The following is a 20,787-nucleotide window of genomic DNA, read 5'->3' as shown; positions in this document are numbered from 1 at the left end:
GTCTTCCCTCTTACAACTTATTAGCTGGTGGAAAACGACGATAATTTGGTGAACAGACCATAATGCATGGATTAATGATGTTGATTTGAGTTACAAAACCAGCGTTTTAGTCATAGACTGCCTCTGTAACCCACCCATTCTCCAATATTACTACGTCAAGCGACTATCTGTTTAGATTCAACAACGCCACACAATAGTCTGCGTAACTGTATCTTAATGATAATCTGCACGTGATTTTCACTCACAAAGATAACTGCAGTTTTTGTTATGAGGTGACCGCTGCTGCAATTTCTTGTCATAATTTAAGACGTTTCTTAATTAATCATCACTTGATAGTCGTGATAACAAAGGTATACTTTGTTTTAGGACTGACTTATCCATGTACTCCGTCATCGAAAACGGAAGCTACTCTAACGTAGTTCCCGATTTGCTGGACATTCCATTCGGCAATCTCGTCTCATTCTACCTTGGTTGTAGCTACTCGTTTGAGCATGCGCTGAGTAAATACGGGCTTCCTCTTCGCCATATTGCCGCTGATTGTGACGTGCCGGGATACATCACTACAATACCAAGCTATCCAGTAGGACCATTTGCTGCTAAGTTGGTCGTAACGATGCGACCATTTCCACGGAATCTGGTACAGAAAGCTGTCGAAGCCACTGTTGACCTGCACCTTGTCCATGGAGCGCCTGTGCACATTGGCCATCCTTGCTGGATAGGTATCAATGATTTTTCGAACCCTGATTTTGACGATCCTCCTGTTGTTGAAGACGGAGACGTTTGTTTATTTTGGGCATGCGGTACAACAGCAGCACTTGCCTTACGAGACGCAAGTAAGTGGCCACCGTCACAATGTGATTCTTCGTTTTGATTCTGTGAAGAAGTCTTACGATGTGACCAATTTCAAAACGAAACATGTATACAAAGATTCTTTCCATTGGTTTCTGGGTCAGTATTTTCTCCCCCCAAACCTGGAGTTCCTTTAAGTTTTGAGCTTGACACTAGTTATTCACTGGGGTGACAGAGATAAGCGTAAGCACTCGATCCCAAATGTCATTATTGCAAGAAAAATTTAATTTATCATGATTTAGAAATCAAGAAAACAAAGTGCACAGAGTAATACAACACAGATAAAATTCGTGGTTTCTATTTATCTTCTTCCCTCTTTTCCAGTTTCAGGGAATGATTAATTCCGACAGAAGTTTTGAGTATGACAATATCTTATTTAGGCAACTCGACAAGTATTATGTTGGGATACTTCATTACAATCAACTTATTCTGATATTTTACACGATATTAACGACCCAATATTCCCACGACGTTTCCAATGAGATTATCAACTACATGATCAGCACTGAGAAGGTCAGGTTGGTTTGAAACTAACATTACCTTCCGTAGTTTAACACCAAGCTTCACTTTATGTAGTTCGCTCTCAACTCATGCGAAGCTGTTTGGTTAAATACGTATTTTATTTAATGTAAAGATGGAGCGGCTCTGAACTGCGTACCAAACTAGTTAACCCCATTAATTTTTCAAAACACAACTAATGTCACTTGTAAGAATTAACCAAGGATATCGCTCTCGCAACCATTTTCCGATGCTCATGAGAGCCAGTTACAATTAGACCTGTTTCGGCTATGAGTTTTCGCTTTTTGTTCTTTCTACGTCGGTTTTGGATTTATGGTGTGCAGTTAGAAATATCTTTCAGTCTAATATTTACTAATAAGTCTTTGTGTTTGACTTGTTTTAGACTTATCATTTGCGATAGGATTAGGCCCAGAAACAAACCGATGTGTGTTTATAACGGATCACAAAGTGGAAGACTTCTTTAAGATGCACCCTCCGAAACACGGTTTGCTAAGACCTCGAGTGCTTTTCATATCAGAAAAGCCTGTGTTTGCCTCCTTGATTTCTGACAAAGCCTTGGAACAAATTCAAGAACTTGAGATGAAGTATTTTATCCAGAAGAACTCCCCAAACGCCGAAAATGGATTGAAGGAGGAAACAGCCAACGCCCTCGCAAAAGCAGCCATGACTCTTAGCCATGCTTTCTCTGTTGCCATAGTAGCAGCAGATGAGAGGGCATCAAAAGACAGTTTTAGCGTGTTGTCGGTCGTAAAGGCTGTCACAGCAATGAAGGATAAAGAGCTTATACTGCTGGTACCAGAGAGAAGGGTAGAGGAATGGCAAGGCATCGTTAGCAGATGTGTTGAGAAAGGAAAGCTGAGAGAAGCTGTTCGTATTGTTCAGCTTGCCTCACCGAAATTCTTTCCAAAAGATGATGACGTTGACACGGTGAAGAGAGTTTCCACGGCGCTACTCAGTTTGGATGGTTTTAAGGACGAGGGCATGGTTCCACATAAACTCGAGGCAGTTGTTGGGCCAGGAAAGCAAGGTAACAACGGGAAGCTTTAAGTAGGGCTTTTCACGAACTTACTTGTAATAAAGGCCATTGAACAATACGGCTCGACTGAAACCGGTCGCTGTACTGGTGGAAGACGGGTCTTGCGTATTGGTTCTTGGTACACTTACCAAAATCAAGGACTTTTTTGTATCACATAGTATGCTTGCGAGTAGAAGAAGATGACGGATGCTTCGAATAAATGCGTAAGAACACGTTAATAAGTTCCTAGCATGGCTTTCAACTTAGTGCACGTGGGATTCTCAACCGTCTTTCACCATGTCATATCCGCTTCGGGACTCTTCAAACCTCTTTTAATACAGCACATTTCAATTTTCGGCAAATATGCTGTTTTGGGCAGTTACCAGGTTGAATTCAACTATACCTTTTTTATAAAACGCATACTCTACTTCCTATACTGTCTGCATTTCAGTTTCTTTTGTAAGCCACAGCAGTTTATGCCTGAAAATGGTGGCGTAAAGACCGAAATGTAGCGTTTTCTCTCAAACATCTCGTCTGTTTTTTCAATGAGCTAAATATGCATCATCCCAATGCATTTATTCGGATACCACATTTTCTTCAAAATGTCAGGTAGCGTATTAAAGAAGACAGGCCAAATAGGCAAAATTTATTTTCCCCTTTAGAATATATAGCGCTCAACCGAGTATGATTCTTTGAGATCTTCCCTTCTGATCAACATAAATGCGTTGCGGCAGCTTCGCTCAACTTGGTGTTGACGTCTGATTTTGACTGCGAAGGGACTGATTCTCAAGTCACTGAATGTAGGATTTCACAGTAATTCCGCGGCCGTTTAAATAAGTTTTTTTATGATTTTGTTTATTATTTTTAAGGAACATTCTGGGTTAAAAGCAAAATGGAGGTGATGGAGGAATGCCACGTGACGTCAACCACTCACTTCTGTTGGACTGGCCAGACAATCGCCATGGCAACGTATCTCCTAAACTGCTGCCCAATCCACTCTCGATATGTCCGAAGAGGAATAGGACTTCACACCGTTTTGGATTTAGATGATTACATTTTCTCCCATGAGGTTCGTTTTATTTAACATTTGAAAGTATTGGAATACTACCATATTAATTGTGTTTTATCTTGAAATTTTATTGAACAGATTTCATTTCTGGGTGGAACTCCAATTTGGCCCCTTAGTGGGATTAGTTTGCACGAAAGTTAAGTTTGTGAGTGAAAGACGCTGAATGACTACCCCCAATTGAGCAGACGTTCATTTACTTCTTATTTTATAAGGAATTATTTCATGAAAGGCGGTTTGCAGATGGGGCCTTAGCAAAATAAATAAAAGAAACAACATAACAACATGGATGAATTCGATAATTTACAATTCAATATAACTCGATGAAACGGCCAACAGGATTACATAACAGAGATGTTAAAATAGCTCGACCTGAAGATAGCGATTGAAGCACGTTTCTTTCGTCTTATGGTAAAGAGTTCCAGTCCTTAATGCCGCGGGCATTGTAGCGTAACCGTTGTTTGCTACAGATAGTTCTGACAAATGGCAAAACCAAATACATTTCTGATGTTAAAACAATGCACAGCAGTTCCTTTTCAGATTTGAAGACTATAGTTATAATAGAATCTTCGCTAACCAAGGTCATACCTTCATGATGATGCTTTTAAATTTTTGAACATTCAGAATGCCACCAATTTGGTCATTTCTTTATAACTGAACGGTTGATTCCATTTAGCATGCTCCGATTGGTTAATTTTGTGCAGCAGCTTCAATTGAGGTTGTGTATACTGGCTGTGACCTCACTTGTATTCTGGAACTCTTTGAAATACCAAATGAACATTCAATATACCGAATAAATGAAAACTCTGACGTAGTTAAAGTGCCTACGAAGTAATTTTTTTCGTATTTTTGAAGCTTGTTGTGTCTTGATTACGAAATCACAAAAAACAATTGACAAAATCAACTAAACCGACATTTTTCGCCCTCCAAATAAACTCAAAATTCACTAAATCGTATCCCGTCGACTGGGAACGAGTCTTTGCTCAGGACAATGCTGATGACGTAGCAAATGCCTCGAAAAGTTGTTTACTTCTCACTTCTGAAGTATTTCCTACGTCACAGCTTTGTAATACGATCGTTTTGTTCGCGCGCAAGATGGAGACACTTTAAGGCGCCAAATTTAAGACTTTCGGTTCGATTTATATTACGTTGTGAATTTTTTTTCCGACTAAAACCTACATATTAAGAATCAGAAAATAATGAGCTATTATATTAGAACAAGAATTTTTTACTTCATGGGCACTTTAAGTTAGAATCTGAGGATTCAATCGTTTGACTCTAAATAAGTTAGAATTAAAAAAAATGGATGCTTTTATAAGCTCATTCCTTACTGTATTTAGTGTAAATAATTGAGTTCAACCCACAGTTGGGATGTTCACAGGTTAAATAACTAAAAGACGATAAATAAGTATTCATGTTGTAGTAATATTAATTTATAATATCATATCCTGACACCTGACACCTGACCAACGTTACTTTTCTTGTCAACAGGACAAGAACAGCCAGACCATAACATCGCAAGAAACCAAAAGGGTGTTGCTTCATGAAGTGCGCCAAGAAACTAAGCAAAATGAAACTAACAAAATTTAACCCTAAGACTAGGGGGGGGAGAGCGGATTCTTCATGCAGCTTTGAACCTGGATAACTTTTTTTATTTAATATTTGAGCAAATGCCATGAACTTCCTGACTCTTCCAGAAATTTAATCCGTGAACAATTTGGTGTAGTCGGTTAGTGTCCATTGACTTTGATGTTACCATGGCAACCTATTTTTGACAGGTAGCCTTTTCCAGAAAATGGAAAAACGCTTTTGAAAATCAAGAAGAAAAGGTACTTTTCTCATTTTTCATATAACTGTTCATATTAGAGTTGATTAATTTTTTTAGATTACTTTTCGTTCAATTATGGTGCTTTGCGCTTACCTGCCGCCGACAGAATCGGCGCCCAACTTCCGGTCTAGATAGGTTTAAATTTTGGAAAATGCTAACAGGAAGAAAATAAAATCAGCCCTGAACAACACAGTCATTTTGTTTCTCGCCTCGTATTCCCATTTCGTCCATAGACAGCTGGGATGAAATCCCCCTTAAATGAAGAATTAACCATGCTACTCCTGTAACAAAGCTGATTTAAGCGTATTCATCCACACTGCATACTTAAAGTCTTCGCAATGGCAACGTAGCGATCGGCGGTCATTGCACACAAGTTGGTTATGGATAAATAACTGAAGTAGGCGGAGCAAAGACTGCAATAAGGTCGATATGTTGTTTTCTTGAAAAAGCTCAAAATATCGGCAGAAGAAGTTTACTGGAAAGTGGCGGGCATGCATGCGCAACAACTACAAAATTCGGCCGGCATTGCGAACGACTTGATATACCAGTTAGTCTTCGTATTCAGCCTGGTTATGTTTATTATTTCAAGAAGAAAGAAGCTTGACACGCAGACTAATTGGTTTCAGAGAAGTGCAAACGTAATTCAGTAGAAACCAACTAAGTAGGTAGAACCACTTCATGGCATCGAAAAGTCTTGCTAAGTAGGTGACTCACTAGGTGAATCGAGTCAGTTTTTCTAATTTTTTTTTTTTTTTTTTTTTTTTTTACTTTCGGATGCACAAATCAAGAGAAAATAAGGGGACAGAGAAGGAAACTAGGGGCGTTGGCTGGGATATGTGAATTTCACTTAATTTATTTTTAGACCTCGGGTAAACGGAACTCGGCTTTCCAAGACGTCCGCAAACGGTCAGTGTGACGTTCACAGGAAGTCATCGGAGCGTGCCAACGTCCGATTGTGTAATGGCGGCTGTTGAATATTCAGTAGTGGCACTTACAGGCGTCTGGATACATTTGCGGACATCTCGGGAAACAGACTTCCGCTTTTACGACGTCGAAAAACAGCTTAATTGAAATTCACATATCCCAAGGCCTATACTGAGGGATCTCCCTCTCTGTCCCTTATTTTCTCTTGCACAATAATTAGGAACTAGAAAAACTTTGCAATAAAGTACCGTATTTTCTAGATTAAACGCCGGCTTCGCATAAACGCCGGGTCAAAACTGCCGATTTTTAAATAAACGCCGGCTGCGTTTAATCGGGGCCCCGGCGTGTATTGGCATGTAATTAAAACTTAAATTATTTGCCCACATTGGCTGACACAAACGAGGAGGACGTTGGCGACATTACCGTTTATAAACTTAAAACTTTGTACTCATATCATCTACTTGCTCCTACATCATTCATAAATTGTTTATGTGCTGTTTGTTAGTGATACAAATCTTGATTGCAACATTGTACACGTGCCGTATGTACGGTACCATAATACTGTAACTCCGGGTAATCCAGGGAAAAATTGTCCAGCACTGACAAACTGCCCCTAGGTTTCCGAGGATCGGTAACAATAAATCAATGTGGAAAAATGGCTGAAAATCGCATTTCATTAATAAACGCCGGACGCCGGCCTCGAAAAAACGCCGGGTCAAAACTGCCGAATTTTAAATAAACGCCTGGGCCGTTTAATCGAGAAAATACGGTACATCGACTTCGTTCAACCTCGTGCACCTGCCGTACATGCATATAAATACTTTCCCGTATATTTTATTTTAATCGCTTGGTTTTGTTATTCCGATGTGTCATATGCTTCAAAGCAAAAGCACATTTTTATCAACAGGTAAATACACAATGTCAATAGAGCATTTCCGATATTTTAAAATTGTAGCTTGGCTACGAGGCTTGGGGGAATAAAGAAAAGAAATTACATTGAGGTACAGGGATGAATAATAATAATAATAATTAATTTTTGTTTGTTTTATTCTCCCAAGCCTCGTAGCCAAGCTAGAATTTTAATATATCGGAAATAGTATATTACCGTTCAAATAGTAATGGAAGTAAAATACATATAGTTTCACTATGGGTACAAGAATTACTAAATGAGTATGATTTAATCATTCAGCTTTGAGCAAAAATAATTAAAATTTATTTGGTTGTTTCCCTAAGTCTCGTTGCCAAAGCTAGGATTTTAATGTACCGAAGTTGATTTATTAGCTGAAAACAGAAAACTAACAATGAAAAACGTGTGGTAGAGAGATTTACCTTGAATTTATTCCCAATTTTCTCCCTCGCTATGACGTTTACATATTTCCTTCGTGTGATTTTTTGTTTGGCGTTTTCTTGAACTCTCTACCGGGTCTGTTCACTGTGCCCCGGACAAGATTGACAGACCTTCTAAGCAGACGGAGATTCATTTTGCTTTTGTCAATCTATGCTGTTTCTTAATTCTCTTTTAGGTGAGCTCACTAAAATACGTTTGTAAGATTTTCAATATTTACTTAACATTAAAGTAATTAGAACTTATCTGACAGATCGCATCTCACTCGTTAATTCCGAAAAGATAGGCGCTTTTAAGTTTACAATAGAATATCAGAAAATCGATCCTTATAAACACCCATGACTGCAAACAAAAGAGCTGTCCACTCGGTCGTTCAGCTGTTCATCTAGTTTCGCGGGGACCGTTTATCGTTAACTCGGCCATTCGGCTATCCGTTCGCTCGCTCGGATGTTCGTTCGCTCGGGCTTTCGCTTGTTCGTTCGCTTGCGTTTCTGGTTTGTTCAGTTGTATAATATTTAATCAATTAAAAGCTGTATTAAAACATTACGAAGAAGTTCCTTCATGTTTTAATACCTATGGCTGTCATACTACAGAGAAGGACTTCTTCTTTCTCCACTTATCTGACAGAAAAAGGAAATGGACTATTACTGTTCAAATAAAAATAGAAGTGAAATACATTTAGTTTCACTATGGGTACAAGAATTACTAAATGAGCATAATTTAATCATATCATTCATCTTTGAGCAAAAATATTAAAATTTATTTTCTTTTCTTCTAAGCCTCGTAGCCAAGCTAGGATTTTAACATACCAAATTTGATTTATTAGCTGGAAACAGAAAACTGATAATAAAAAACAGAGTAAAAATTTAACTGACAACTGACAAATGGCTCCCTTTTTAACTGACAACTGACGTTAATACCCCCACCATGCATACTCTCTAATCGGACTAACTTCATGCCTCTGTGATGACATTACGTGAAAAGCTTCAGCTTTCTTAATGAATCTTAGAAGTGTTTCTTGTCGTCTTGAGCATTTCTTCAGTTTAATCATTCAACTTTGAACAAAAAGAATTAAAATTTATTTTGTTTTTCCCCTAAGTCGCGTAGCCAAAGCTAGAATTTTAATATACCGAAGTTGATTTATTAGCTGGAAACTGATAATGAAACACGACCAAAAATTCAACTGACAACTGACAAATGGCTCCCTATTAAACTAACTGACGTTAAAACCCCACCATGCATACCCTCTAATCGGACTAATTTCATGCCTCTGTGTTGACATTTCGTGAAAACCTTCAACTTTCCTAATGGATCTTAGAAGTCTTTCTTGTCGTCTTGAGCATTTTCTCAGTTTAGCTTTCGAAATAATTTAATCCAACAGCCCACAGGGTCGCTACGGATAAAATCGTTTTTGTCCTCAGAAAAGGTTGAGGAATGCCAAAAATGTGACCTGTGTTACACTTGCCCATAAATTGAGCTCAAGAACCTTTTTGGTAGAGTTGGGAAATCGAAAATAGTAATTGGCAACAAACAACAACAACAACGAAGGCAAATTTCTTGAAAGGAGTGGGCATCAGAAGCTTGTACGCCAGAAATAGAAGCAAAGGACTTTGGAGAACCAGATGTTCTCTCCCGAATAGGGAAAAGATCTATGCACGAGATTAAAGAAAACCACAAAGAAAAAAACATAGACTGGTAATTTGATATAATTTTAATAATTTATCTCTTTTCCTTAACTTTTGTCTTTCCCTTGTATTTGCATGTGACAATAAAGAAAATAGAAATTGAACCAAAGGACTTTGGAAAACCAAATGTTCTCTGATACTGAATTTGATTGAATGTTTTAATTTATTTCTTTCACTTGTTCATCCTTTGTGTTTACTTGTGTTAATAAAGAGATGGAAACATTTATTTTTAAAACCTTTTCGCTTATATTTCTGTTCGGTTTTTTCATGATTTTCTTCCTTCCTTTTTTGCTGTGTGTACGTGTGCATTTGTTTACCTAAGTTTTATTTTTGCCTCGAGGGCCAGTTATTTAAATGAAAAAGACAGATTAATTCTGCTAATATTCAAGTCGTCAGTTACTCCAACAATGTTTAGTATTATACTTTAGAATCAGCCATCCCATGCCAGGTGTTTCTAATGTTTGCACGAACTCGTCTGTTCAAAGCTTCCAATTCAATGGAGAGATCCGCGTCTTGGTGACTTCTCTTACGCCTGAAAATCAAAAACTTCAATTCCAACCTGATATCTCTCTTAAGAAGAGCATATGCTATAGGATTTGCGGCCGAGTTCACAACAATAAACAAGTTAAGTAAGTGTCTGAATTTTAACGATGGCTCAAAAGGCCTAAAAAAGTACCAACCAAAACTGTATATCTCTAAACTGTAGCAAAAGAAAAATATGGCAACGATAGTTACTATAACCCTTGTGGAGGAAAAGTGTTTCGTTCGAGCCAGTCGATGATCTGGTTGATTAAATTTTAACTGCGCCTCCAGGCGGACATTTCGTTGCCTTTGTGTTCGAGCAGTGACGAGTATTTGGGTAGTAGCCACAATCAGAAAGAAACACGGCAGTATAGTAAAAAATATTAGCCTTGTTAACACAATGGCTTTGTTCTTTTGTTCACATCTTCCCAACCTTACACAGACAACTGGTATGAAATCCACCATAAATGTAAAAATCCAGGTTATTCCGATGACAAAAGCTGATCGACGCGTAGTCATCCACACTTGATATCGCAAAGGCTTCACAATGGCAACGTAGCGATCAGCGGTCATTGCGCACAAGTTGGTTATGGATGAATAAATAGCAAGGATGGCAACGTCGAATCCTATGTTGTTTTCCGGACAAACCTCGAGATAGTTACAGAAAAAATCTAATGGGAAAAATAGCGTACCAACTGCAAAGTCAGCCACCGCAAGTGACATAACAAACCAGTTGGGGACTGTTTGCAGTGTTGATCTTCTTACAATGATAAATATCACCAAAGCGTTTCCCAGAATTGCAAACGCGGTTGGAAACCAACCAATTATGTAGAACCACTTCATCGTACGAAACGTCTTGCTAAGCCGAAGACTTACTCTATGACTCGAGTCAGCACTTTTTCCCTTTCTTATTTTGCGGAAGTCACGAATTAAGTTAGAAGCTCAATATGTCAAGAAGGTATATCGACGTTCGCTCAACCACCTGCCTTATGTAAATAGACTAAATACGTGCCCGTATATTTTAATTTGATATAAATTGGTTGGTTTCCTTGGTAACGTTGTTAACCACGTACTATTTTACATCCGTTTAAGTAAGAGATTAACATAGAGGGCAAAATTAATTACTGCTAATTGGTCGAAACAGAGGGCATTTATTTTTCTTAATTTTCCTTTCACCAATCTAGACGAAAATTACTCACCCCTAATTTGGTCCAGTTGCGAAACTACTTGCTTCTGATTGGCTGAGCACATCGTTAGTTGGTTTCTTCATTTTGTGCCCTGAGAGCAACAACCCGAGCTTTTTCAGTTTGGCTCTTTAACCAGGATTGTTTGTGCCAAAAATACTTGGAAATCAAGTGCAACGGCCATAAAGGAAATCTCTAAAGGTGAACTTTCGTTTCCTGCAAGAAACAGCACAAGATTATTCGTGTCAAAGGCTAAAACCTTCATCGGTTTTGGAAAACTGAAATCAATCTAATTCTTGGCCACGACGAAGTATTTTCACCTCGCTGGGTTTCTTCCAAAGAACGATAACCGAACAACTGAATAACAGTGCCCTTTTCATGGGAGGACGGCAGGTCAAATTCAGTAGGTTCCTTTGTAAGTTCCTTCTTTGGACCCACCGTTTGCTATTTTTATCGATTTGTGTTCGTGTGATTCAGTCAAGCAGTAGAAAGCTTCACAGTGCAGGTGAATAAATTAATTGAGGCCTAACATTTGGATTATAACTGTTCTGTGCTTGCTCATGTATTAATCAACTTTTCTCGTTTAGTCTGTTTTGTACCCTAAGAAATAGATGATTTATTGGAATATAAATATATGAAACATATATTTTGAACTGCGGATGAAAGATCAAATAGAAAGAAAGATCCTTGCAGTTAGTACGCAACTTAAGCAGTTACGAAAATAATGCCTGAAAAAATTCAGGCTTGAACGAATGAATTATTTATTCGTTTTTCTTATGGGTGGGTGTTTTTACTGACTGTCTAACGAAGTGACTCGATAGTTTTAAGAAAATGTTACCCTCTATATTATAAACACGCAATCGTAAACAGTCCTCAGGTGAATTACAAAGTACACCTTTGGCAAAACTTCACCCCTTGTAAAACTATCAGATATACACAACATAACAGATTTCCCGGCGTAGCCAATTACACGAATCCGAACGAAAAATCAATCGAACTTAATCGAACTCCAGTCGTTTTCAACTGTTTTTTGAGTGGTTCAGCAATCGAACAGGAACTTTCTCGTAGCCAAAGCTAGGATTTTAATATACCGAAGTTGATTTATTAGCTAAAAACTGAAAACTGATAATGAGAAATTTGTGGTAGAGAGATTTACCTTGAATTTATTCATAAATTTTCTTCCTCGCTATGACGTTTACATATTTCCTTCCTGAGTTTGTTTTGCGTTTTTTTTTAACTCTCTACCGGGTCTGTTCACTGTGCCCCGGTCGATATTGACAGACCTTTTGAGCAGACGGAGCTTTAGTTTGCTTTTGTCAATCTATGCTGTTTCTTAATTCTCTTTTATGTGAGCTCACTAAAATACATTTGTAAGATTTTCAATATTTACTTAACATTAAAGTAATTAGAACGTATCTGACAGATCGCATCTCACTCGTTAATTCCGAAAAGATAGGCGCTTTTAAGTTTACAATAGAATATTAGAAAATCGATTCTTATAAAAACCTATGACTGCAAACAAAAGACCTGTCCAATCTCATTGGTCATTCAGCTGTTCATCTAGTTTCATGGGGTCGTTCACTCGGTTTTTCGTTCGTTCATTTTCGCCGGAGAGGGCTTGGTGGACCGTTTGTTCGTTAACTCGGCCATTCGGCTATCCGTTCGCTCGCTCGGATGTCCGTTCGCTCGGGCTTCCGCTTTTCGTTCGCTTGCGTTTTTGGTTTGCTCAGAAAAAGAATAAGAAGTTCCTTGATGTTTTAATATCTATGGCTGTCATACTACAGAGAAGGACTTCTTCTTTCTCCACTTATCTGACAGAAAAAGGAAATGGACTATTACTGTTCAAATAATAATAGAGGTGAAATACATTTAGTTTCACTATGGTTACAACAATTACTAAATGAGTATGATTTAATCATATCATTCATCTTTGAACCAAAGTATTAAAACTTATTTTCTTTTCCCTTAAGTCACGTAGACAAAGCTGGGATTTTAATATATACTGAAGTTCATTTATTAGCTGAAAACAGAAAACTGATAATGAAAAAACTACCAAAAATTTAACTGACAAATGGCTCCCTTTTTAACTGACAACTGACGTTAATACCCCACCATGCATACCCTCTAACCGGACTAACTTCATGCCTCTGTGATGAAATTACGTGAAAACCTTCAGCTTTCTTAATGGATCTTAGAAGTGTTTTTTGTCGTCTTGAGCATTTCCTCAGTTTAATCACTCAACTTTCAACAAAAAGAATTAAAATTTATTTTGTTTTTCTCCTAAGTCGCGTAGCCAAATCTACGATTTTAATATACCGAAGTTGATTTATTAGCTGGAAACTAATAATGAAAAACGACCAAAAATTCAACTGACAACTGACAAATGGCTCCCTTTTTAACCAACTGGCGTTAATACCCAACCATGCATAGACCTCTAATCGGACTAATTTCATTCCTCTGTGATGACATTACGTGAAAACCTTCAGCTTTCTTAATGGATCTTAGAAGTGTTTCTTGTCGTCTTGAGCATTTTCTCAGTTTAGATTTCCATATAATTCAGTCCAACAGCGCACAGGGTCGCTACGGATACAATCCTTTTTGTCCTCAGAAAAGGTTAAGGAATGCCAAAAATGTGACGACCTGCGTTACACTTGCCCTTAAATTGAGCTCAAGAACCTTTTTTCGTAGAGCTGGGGAATCGAAAATAGTAATTAGCAACAAACAACTGCAAAAAGGAGCGCAAATTTCTCGGAAGGAGTGGGTATGAGGAGCCTGTACGCCGGAAATTGAAGCAAATGACTTTTGAAAACCAGATGTTCTCTCCCGAATAGGGAAAAGATCTATGTACGAGATTAAAGAAAACCACAAGGAAGAAAACATAGACTGGCAATTTAAAATAATTTTAATAATTTATTTCTTTTCCTTAACTTTTGTCTTTCCCTTGTATTTGCATGTGACAATAAAGAAAATAGAAATTGAACCAAAGGACTTTGGAAAACCAGATGTTTTCTGATACTGAATTTAATTGAATGTTTTAATTTATTTCTTTCACTTCTTCATCCATTTTTTTACTTGTGTTAATATAGATATGGAAACATATATTTATATAACCTTTACGCTTATATTTCTGATCGGTTTTTTCATGATTTTCTTCCTTCCTTTTTTGGTGTGTGTACGTGTGCATTTGTTTACCTAAGTTTTATTTTTGCCTCGAGGGCCAGTTATTTAAATGAAAAAGACCGACTAATTCCGCCAATATTCAAGCTTTTCACAGTCGTCAGTTACTCCAACAATGTTTAGTGTTATATTTTGGAATCAGCCAGCTCTTTCTAGGTGTTTCTAATGTTTGCACGAACATGTACTCGTCTGTTCAAAGCTTCCAATTCAATGGAGAGATCCGCGTCTTGGTTACTTCTCTTACGCCTGAAAATCAAAAACTTCAATTCCAACCTGATATCTCTCTTAAAAAGAGCATATGCTATAGGATTTGCGGCCGAGTTCACAACAATAAACAAGTTAAGTAAGTGTCTGAATTCTAACGATGGCTCAAAAGGCCTAAAAAAGTACCGACCAAAACTGTATATCTCTAAACTGTAGCAAAAGAAAAATATGGCAACGATAGTTACTATAACCCTTGTGGAGGAAAAGTGTTTTCTTCGAGCCAGTCGATGATCTGGATGATTAAATTTTAACTGCGCCTCCAGGCGGACATTTCGTCGCCTTTGTGCTCGAGCAGTGAGGAATATTTGGGCAGTAGCCACAATCAGAAAGAAACACGGCAGTATAGTTAAAAATATTAGCCTTGTTAACACAATGACTTTGTTCTTTTGTTCACATCTTCCCAAGCATACACAGATAACTGGTATGAAATCCACCATAAATGTAAAAATCCAGGTTATTCCGATGACAAAAGCTGATCGACGCGTGGTCATCCACACTTGATATCGCAAAGGCTTCACAATGGCAACGTAGCGATCAGCGGTCATTGCGCACAAGTTGGTTATGGATGAGTAAATAGCAAGGATAGCAACGTCTAATCCGATGTTGTTTTTCGGACAAACCTCGAGATAGTTACAGTAAAAATCTAATGGGAAAAAAACGTACCAACTGCAAAGTCAGCCACCGCAAGTGACATAACAAACCAGTTGGGAACCGTTTGCAGTGTTGATCTTCTTACAATGATAAATATCACCAAAGCGTTTCCCAGAATTGCAAACGCGGTTGGAAACCAACCAATTATGTAGAACCACTTCATCGTACGAAACGTCTTGCAAAGCCGAAGACTTACTCTATGACTCGAGTCAGCACTTTTTCCCTTTCTTATTTTTCGGAAGTCACGAATTAACTGAAGTTAGAAGCTCAATATCTCAAGAAGGTATATCGACGTTCGCGCAGCCACCTGCCTTATCTAAATAGACTAAATACGTGCCAGTATATTTTAATTTGATATAAATTGGTTGGTTTCCTTGGTAACGTTGTTAAACACGTACTATTTCACATTCGTTAAAGACAGAGCATAACATAGGGGGCAAAACATAGGGGACATTTGACCGCGAACTCAAAGATTATGGTTTATTTTACAAATGTCGGAAAGGTTTTACTGATCTTAATGTTTATGATTTTGTTTCTGCTGTTTCTCACGGCCGTATTTTTAAGCTCTGGAACTAAATTTGTTAACTCTTACCCCCTACCAGTTTTTTAACTACTGCTTCCTTAAATTCCGCAACTTTGTTACCGAGCACATGTTTAACCTTTTGCAGAATCACTTTGACATATTCTACCCCTGTACCCGGTCAATTGCACGATCCTGCCCCTGCCATCCCTAGTTTTTTTTAGCGTCTTTTGGTTGATCGTGTTTTAAGTATTATTTGTATCATGGGAGGTTCCTCGTATGGGTCCTCGCGTCCCGTTCGCACCTGCCCTTTTTACCTTATCACATTTTTTTTTTCATTTCTTTCTGGCGTAATGGTCAATAAAGCTGTTAAAAAAATTAAATAATGCTGATTGGTCGAAACAGAGGCATTTATGTTTTCTTTATTTTCCTTTCACCGATCGAGAGCAAAATTACTCACCCTTGATTAGGTCCAGCGGCGAAACTACTTGCTTCTGATTGGCTGAGCACAACATTTCTACGTTTAGTTGGTTTCTTCATTTTGTGCCCTGAGAACAACAACCCGAGTTCTTTTAGTTTGACTCATTAAGCCGGATTGTTTGTGCCAAAAATACTTGGAAATCAAGTGCAACAGCTATAAAGGAAATTCCTAAAGGTGAACTTTCGTTTCCTGCAAGAAACAGCAAAACATTACTGATTCGTGTCAAAGGCTAAAACCTTTATCGGATTTGTTTGGCTGAAAAACTGAAATCATTCATAGCCGTGACCAAGTGCTTTCATTTCGATGGGGCTTCTTCCAAACAACGATAACCGAACAAATTCAGTGAAAGAAATAGCTCTGCAAGTTCCTTCTTTGGACCCACCGTTTGCTATTTTTATCGATCTGTGTTCGTGTGATTTTCAAACGGTAACAAGCTTCACAGTGCAGGTGAATCAGATAATCGAGGCCTAACATTTGGATTATAATCGTTCTTAGCTTGCTCAAGTATTAAACTTGTATTATGTACGATCAACCTTTCTCTGTACTTTATTTTGTACCCTAAGAAACAGATGAATTTTTGGAATGTAAATATATGAAACATATATTTTGAACTGCGGATGAAAGATTAAATAGAAAGAAAGATCCTCGCAGTTAGTACGCAACTTAAGCAGTTACGAAAAGAAAGCCTAAAAAAAATTCACTGAAGGCTTGAACGAATAAATTATTTGTTCGTTTTGCTTATGGGTCAGTGTTTTTACTACGGGCCTGGACTGACTGCCTAACAAAGTGCCTCGATAGTTTTAAGAAAATTTTACCCTCTATGTTATACACACGTAATCGCAAAGAGTCCTCAAGTGTATTACAAAGTACACCTTTGGCAAAACTCCACCTCTAGTAAAACCATCAGATTATACACAGCTTTAACAGATTGCCCGGCGAAGCCAATGAAACGAATCCGAACGAAAAATCAATCGAGCTCAATCGAACTCCAATCGTTTTCAACTTTTTTTTGATTAGTTCGGCAATCGAACATAATCGAACAGGAACTTTCTCTTAGCCAAAGCTAGGATTTTCATATACCGAAGTTGATTTTTTTAGCTGAAAACAGAAAACTCATAATGAAAAACGTGTGGTAGAAAGATTTACCTTGAATTTATTTACAATTTTCTCCCTCGCTATAACGTTTACATATTTCCTTTGTGTGTGTGGGTTTTTTTTTGTTGTTGTTTGGCGTTTTTTTGAACTCTCTGACTACCGGGTCTGTTCACTGTGCCCCTGACGAGATTGACAGACCTTCTGAGCAGACCGAGCTTTATTTTGCTTTTGTCAATCTATGCTGTTTCTTAATTCTCTTTTAGGTGAGCTCACTAAAATACGTTTGTAAGATTTTCAATATTTACTTAACATTAAAGTAATTAGAACTTATCTGACAGATCGCATCTCACTCGTTAATTCCGAAAAGATAGGCGCTTTAAAGTTTGCATTAGAATATCAGAAAATCGATCCTTATAAAGACCAATGACTGCAAGCAAAAGAACTGTCCACTCGGTTGTTCAACTGTTCATCTAGTTTCGGGGGTTCGGTCACTCAGTTTTTCGTTGGTTCGTTTACGCCGGCGAGCGCTCGGTGGACCGTTTGTTCGTTAACAAGGCCATTCGGCTATCCGTTCGCTCGCTGGGATGTTCGTTTGTTTGGGCTTCCGCTTGTTCGTTCGCTTGCGTTTCTGGTTTGTTCAGAAGAAGAACAAGAAGTTCTTTCATGTTTTAATACCTATGGCTTTCATGCTACAGAGAAAGACTTCTTCTTTCTCCACTTATCTGACAGAAAAACGAAATGGGCTATTACTGTTCCAATAATTATAGAAGTGAAATACATTTAGTTTCACTATGGGTACAAGAATTACTAAATGAGTATGATTTAATCATATCATTCATCTTTGAACAAAAATATTCAAATTTATTTTCTTTTCCCATAAGCCACTAAGCCAAAGCTAGGATTTTAATATACCGAAGTTGATTTATTTGCTAAAAACAGTAAACTGATAATGAAAAACCGAGTAAAAATTTAACTGACAACTGACAAATGGCTCCCTTTTTAACTGACAACTGACGTTAATACCCCCACCATGCATACTCTCTAATCGGACTAACTTCATGCCTCTGTGATGACATTACGTGAAAACCTTCAGCTTTCTTAATGGATCGTAGAAGTTTTTCTTGCGGTCTTTAGCATTTCCTCAGTTTAATCGTTCAACTTTAAACAAAAAGAATTAAAATTTATTTTTTTTTTTCCCCTAAGCCATGTAGCCAAAGCTAGGATTTTAATGTACGGAATTTGATTTATTAGCTAGGAACTGATAATGAAAAACCACCAAAACTTTAACTGACAACTGAGCAATGGCTCCCTTTTTAACTAACTGGCGTTAATACCCCATCATGCATAGACCTTTAATCGGACTAATTTCATGCCTCTGTGTTGACATTACGTGAAAACTTTCAGCTTTCCTAATGGATCTTAGAAGTGTTTCTTGTCGTCTTGAGCATTTTCTCAGTTTAGATTTCCATATAATTCAGTCCAACAGCGCCAAGGGTCGCTACGGATAGAATCCTTTTTGTCCTCAGAAAAGGTTGAGGAATGCCAAAAATGTGACGACCTGCGTTACACTTTCCCATAAATTGAGCTCAAGAACATTTTTTCGTAGAGCTGGGGAATCGGAAATAGTAATTAGCAACAAACAACAGCAACAAGGGGCGCAAATTTCTCGGAAGGAGTGGGCATGAGGAACGGCTGTACGCCAAAAATAAGAGGAAATGACTTTTGAAAACCAGTTTTTTCTACCGAATGGGGAAAAGATCTATATGTACGAGATTAAAGAAAACCACAAGGAAGACAACATACAATGGCAATTTAATATAATTTTAGTAATTTATTTCTTTTCCTTAACTTTTGTCTTTCCCCTGTATTTGCATGTGACAATAAAGAAAATAGAAATTGAACCTAAGGACTTTGGAAAACCAGATGTTATCTGATACTGAATTAAATTGAATGTTTTAATTTAATTATTTTACTTGTTCATCCTTTTTCTTACTTGTGTTAATAAATAGATGGAAACATTTATTTATAAACGTACCTTTTCGCTTATATTTCTGTTCGGTTTTTTCATGATTTTCTTCCTTTCTTTTTTTTGGTGTAAAAGTAATGGTAATGGTAATGCATTTATATACTGTATTTTCTATTTTCTATTTTTTATATACCGCATTTTCATTTTCTGGTGTGTATACGGGTGCATTTGTTTACCTAAGTTTTATTTTTGCCTCGAGGGCCAGTTGTTTAAATGAAAAAGACTGATTAATTCCGCTCATATTCAAACTTTTCACTGTCGTCAGTTACTCCAACAATGTTTAGTGTTATATTTTGGAATCAGCCAGCTCTTTCTAGGTGTTTCTAATGTTTGCACGAACTCGTCTGTTCAAAGCTTCCAATTCAATGGAGATATCCGCGTCTTGGTGACTTCTCTTACGCCTTAAAATAAAAAGCTTCAATTCCAACCTGATATCTCTCTTAAGAAAAGCGTATACAATGGGATTTGCGGCCGAGTTCATAACGATAAACAAGTTAAGTAAGTGTCTGAATTCTAACGAGGGGTCAAAAGGCCTAAAAAAGTACCGACCAAAACATTATATCTCAAAACTGTAACAAAAGAAAAATATGGCGACGATAGTTACAATAATCCTTGTGGAGGAAAAGTGTTTTGTTCGAACCAGTCGATGATCTGGCCGATTGAATTTTAACTGCGCCTCCAGGCAGACATTTCGTTGCCTTTGTGCTCGAGCAGTGAGGAGTATTTAGGCAGTAGCCACAATCAGAAAGAAACACGGCAGTATGGTTAAAAATATTAGCCTTGTTAACCCAATGGCTTTGTTCTTTTGTTCACATCTTCCCAAGCATACACAGACAACTGGTATGAAATCCACCATAAATGTAAAAATCCAGGTTATTCCGATGACAAAAGCTGATCGACGCGTAGTCATCCACACTTGATATCGCAAAGGTTTCACAATGGCAACGTAGCGATCAGCGGTCATTGCGCACAAGTTGGTTATGGATGAATAAATAAAAAGGATGGCAACGTCGAATCCCATGTTATTTTTCGGACAAACCTCGAGAAAGTTACAGAAAAAATCTAACGGGAAAAATAGCATACCAACTGCAAAGTCAGCCACCGCAAGTGACATAAAAAACCAGTTGGGGACCGTTTGCAGTGTTGATCTTCTTACAATGATATATATCACCAAAGCGTTTCCGAGAATTGCAAACGCGGTTGGAAACCAACCAATTATGTAGAACCACTTCATCGTACCAAACGTCTTGCCAAGCCGAAGACTTACTCTATGACTCGAGTCAGCTTTTCTCTTTCTTATTTTGCAAAAGTCACGAATTAAGTTAGAAGCTCAATATGTCAAGAAGGTATATCGACGTTCGCTCAACCACCTGCCTTATGTAAATAGACTAAATACGTGCCAAGATATTTTAATTTGATATAAATTGGTTGGTTTCCTTGGTAACGTTGTTAAACACGTACTATTTCACATTCGTTAATAGAAAAGCATAACATAGGGGGCAAAACATAGGGGGCATTTGACCGCGAACTCAAAGATCTTGGTTTATTTTACAAATGTCGGAAAGGTTTTACTGATCTTAATGTTTATGATTTTGTTTCTGCTGTCTCTCACGGCCGAACCAGACTAAGTAATCCT

At 37.7% G+C, this 20,787-nt stretch overlaps 2 protein-coding genes and 1 pseudogene across 4 annotated transcripts in view; 1 reads left to right on the top strand and 2 right to left on the bottom strand.

The window, feature by feature from the left end:
* The window catches only part of LOC146459521 (uncharacterized), a 181,777-nt gene extending 176,310 nt beyond the window's left edge, over positions 1-5,467 (top strand). For both annotated transcript variants that reach the window (XM_085089431.1, XM_085089430.1), the window contains exons 3-6: positions 367-833; positions 1,751-2,395; positions 3,253-3,452; positions 4,941-5,467. In XM_085089431.1, the coding sequence (XP_084945557.1) occupies positions 367-833; positions 1,751-2,395; positions 3,253-3,452; positions 4,941-5,039 (1,411 nt within the window). In that variant the 3' untranslated portion in view covers positions 5,040-5,467. The remainder of the gene's footprint in view (positions 1-366; positions 834-1,750; positions 2,396-3,252; positions 3,453-4,940) is intronic.
* Positions 5,468-9,624: 4,157 nt separating this feature from the next.
* LOC146459520 (octopamine receptor beta-2R-like) lies at positions 9,625-10,752 on the bottom strand. The gene has a single exon (XM_085089436.1). It carries the CDS (start codon positions 10,594-10,596, stop codon positions 9,649-9,651), a length of 948 nt encoding a protein of 315 aa, XP_084945562.1. The 5' UTR covers positions 10,597-10,752; the 3' UTR covers positions 9,625-9,648.
* Positions 10,753-13,867: 3,115 nt separating this feature from the next.
* LOC146459519 (putative G-protein coupled receptor No9) lies at positions 13,868-20,418 on the bottom strand (annotated as a pseudogene). The gene is made up of 3 exons (XR_014857915.1): positions 19,792-20,418; positions 19,161-19,686; positions 13,868-14,048 (listed from the first exon to the last, which is right to left on the bottom strand). The product of XR_014857915.1 is annotated as a putative G-protein coupled receptor No9 (transcript).
* Positions 20,419-20,787: the final 369 nt, after the last annotated feature.

This window comes from Pavona decussata, unplaced genomic scaffold (assembly GCF_977016875.1).
Source record: "Pavona decussata unplaced genomic scaffold, jaPavDecu1.1 SCAFFOLD_219, whole genome shotgun sequence".
NCBI classification, from domain to species: Eukaryota; Metazoa; Cnidaria; class Anthozoa; order Scleractinia; family Agariciidae; genus Pavona; species Pavona decussata.
The sequence above is the reverse complement of the archived record's forward strand: the minus strand, read 5'-3'. Positions and strand labels throughout refer to the sequence as shown.

Excerpts from the sequence above, each read along its gene's own strand:
- LOC146459520 (XM_085089436.1), bottom strand. The coding sequence starts at position 10,596 with ATGAAGTGGTTCTACATAATTGGTTGGTTTCCAACCGCGTTTGCAATT.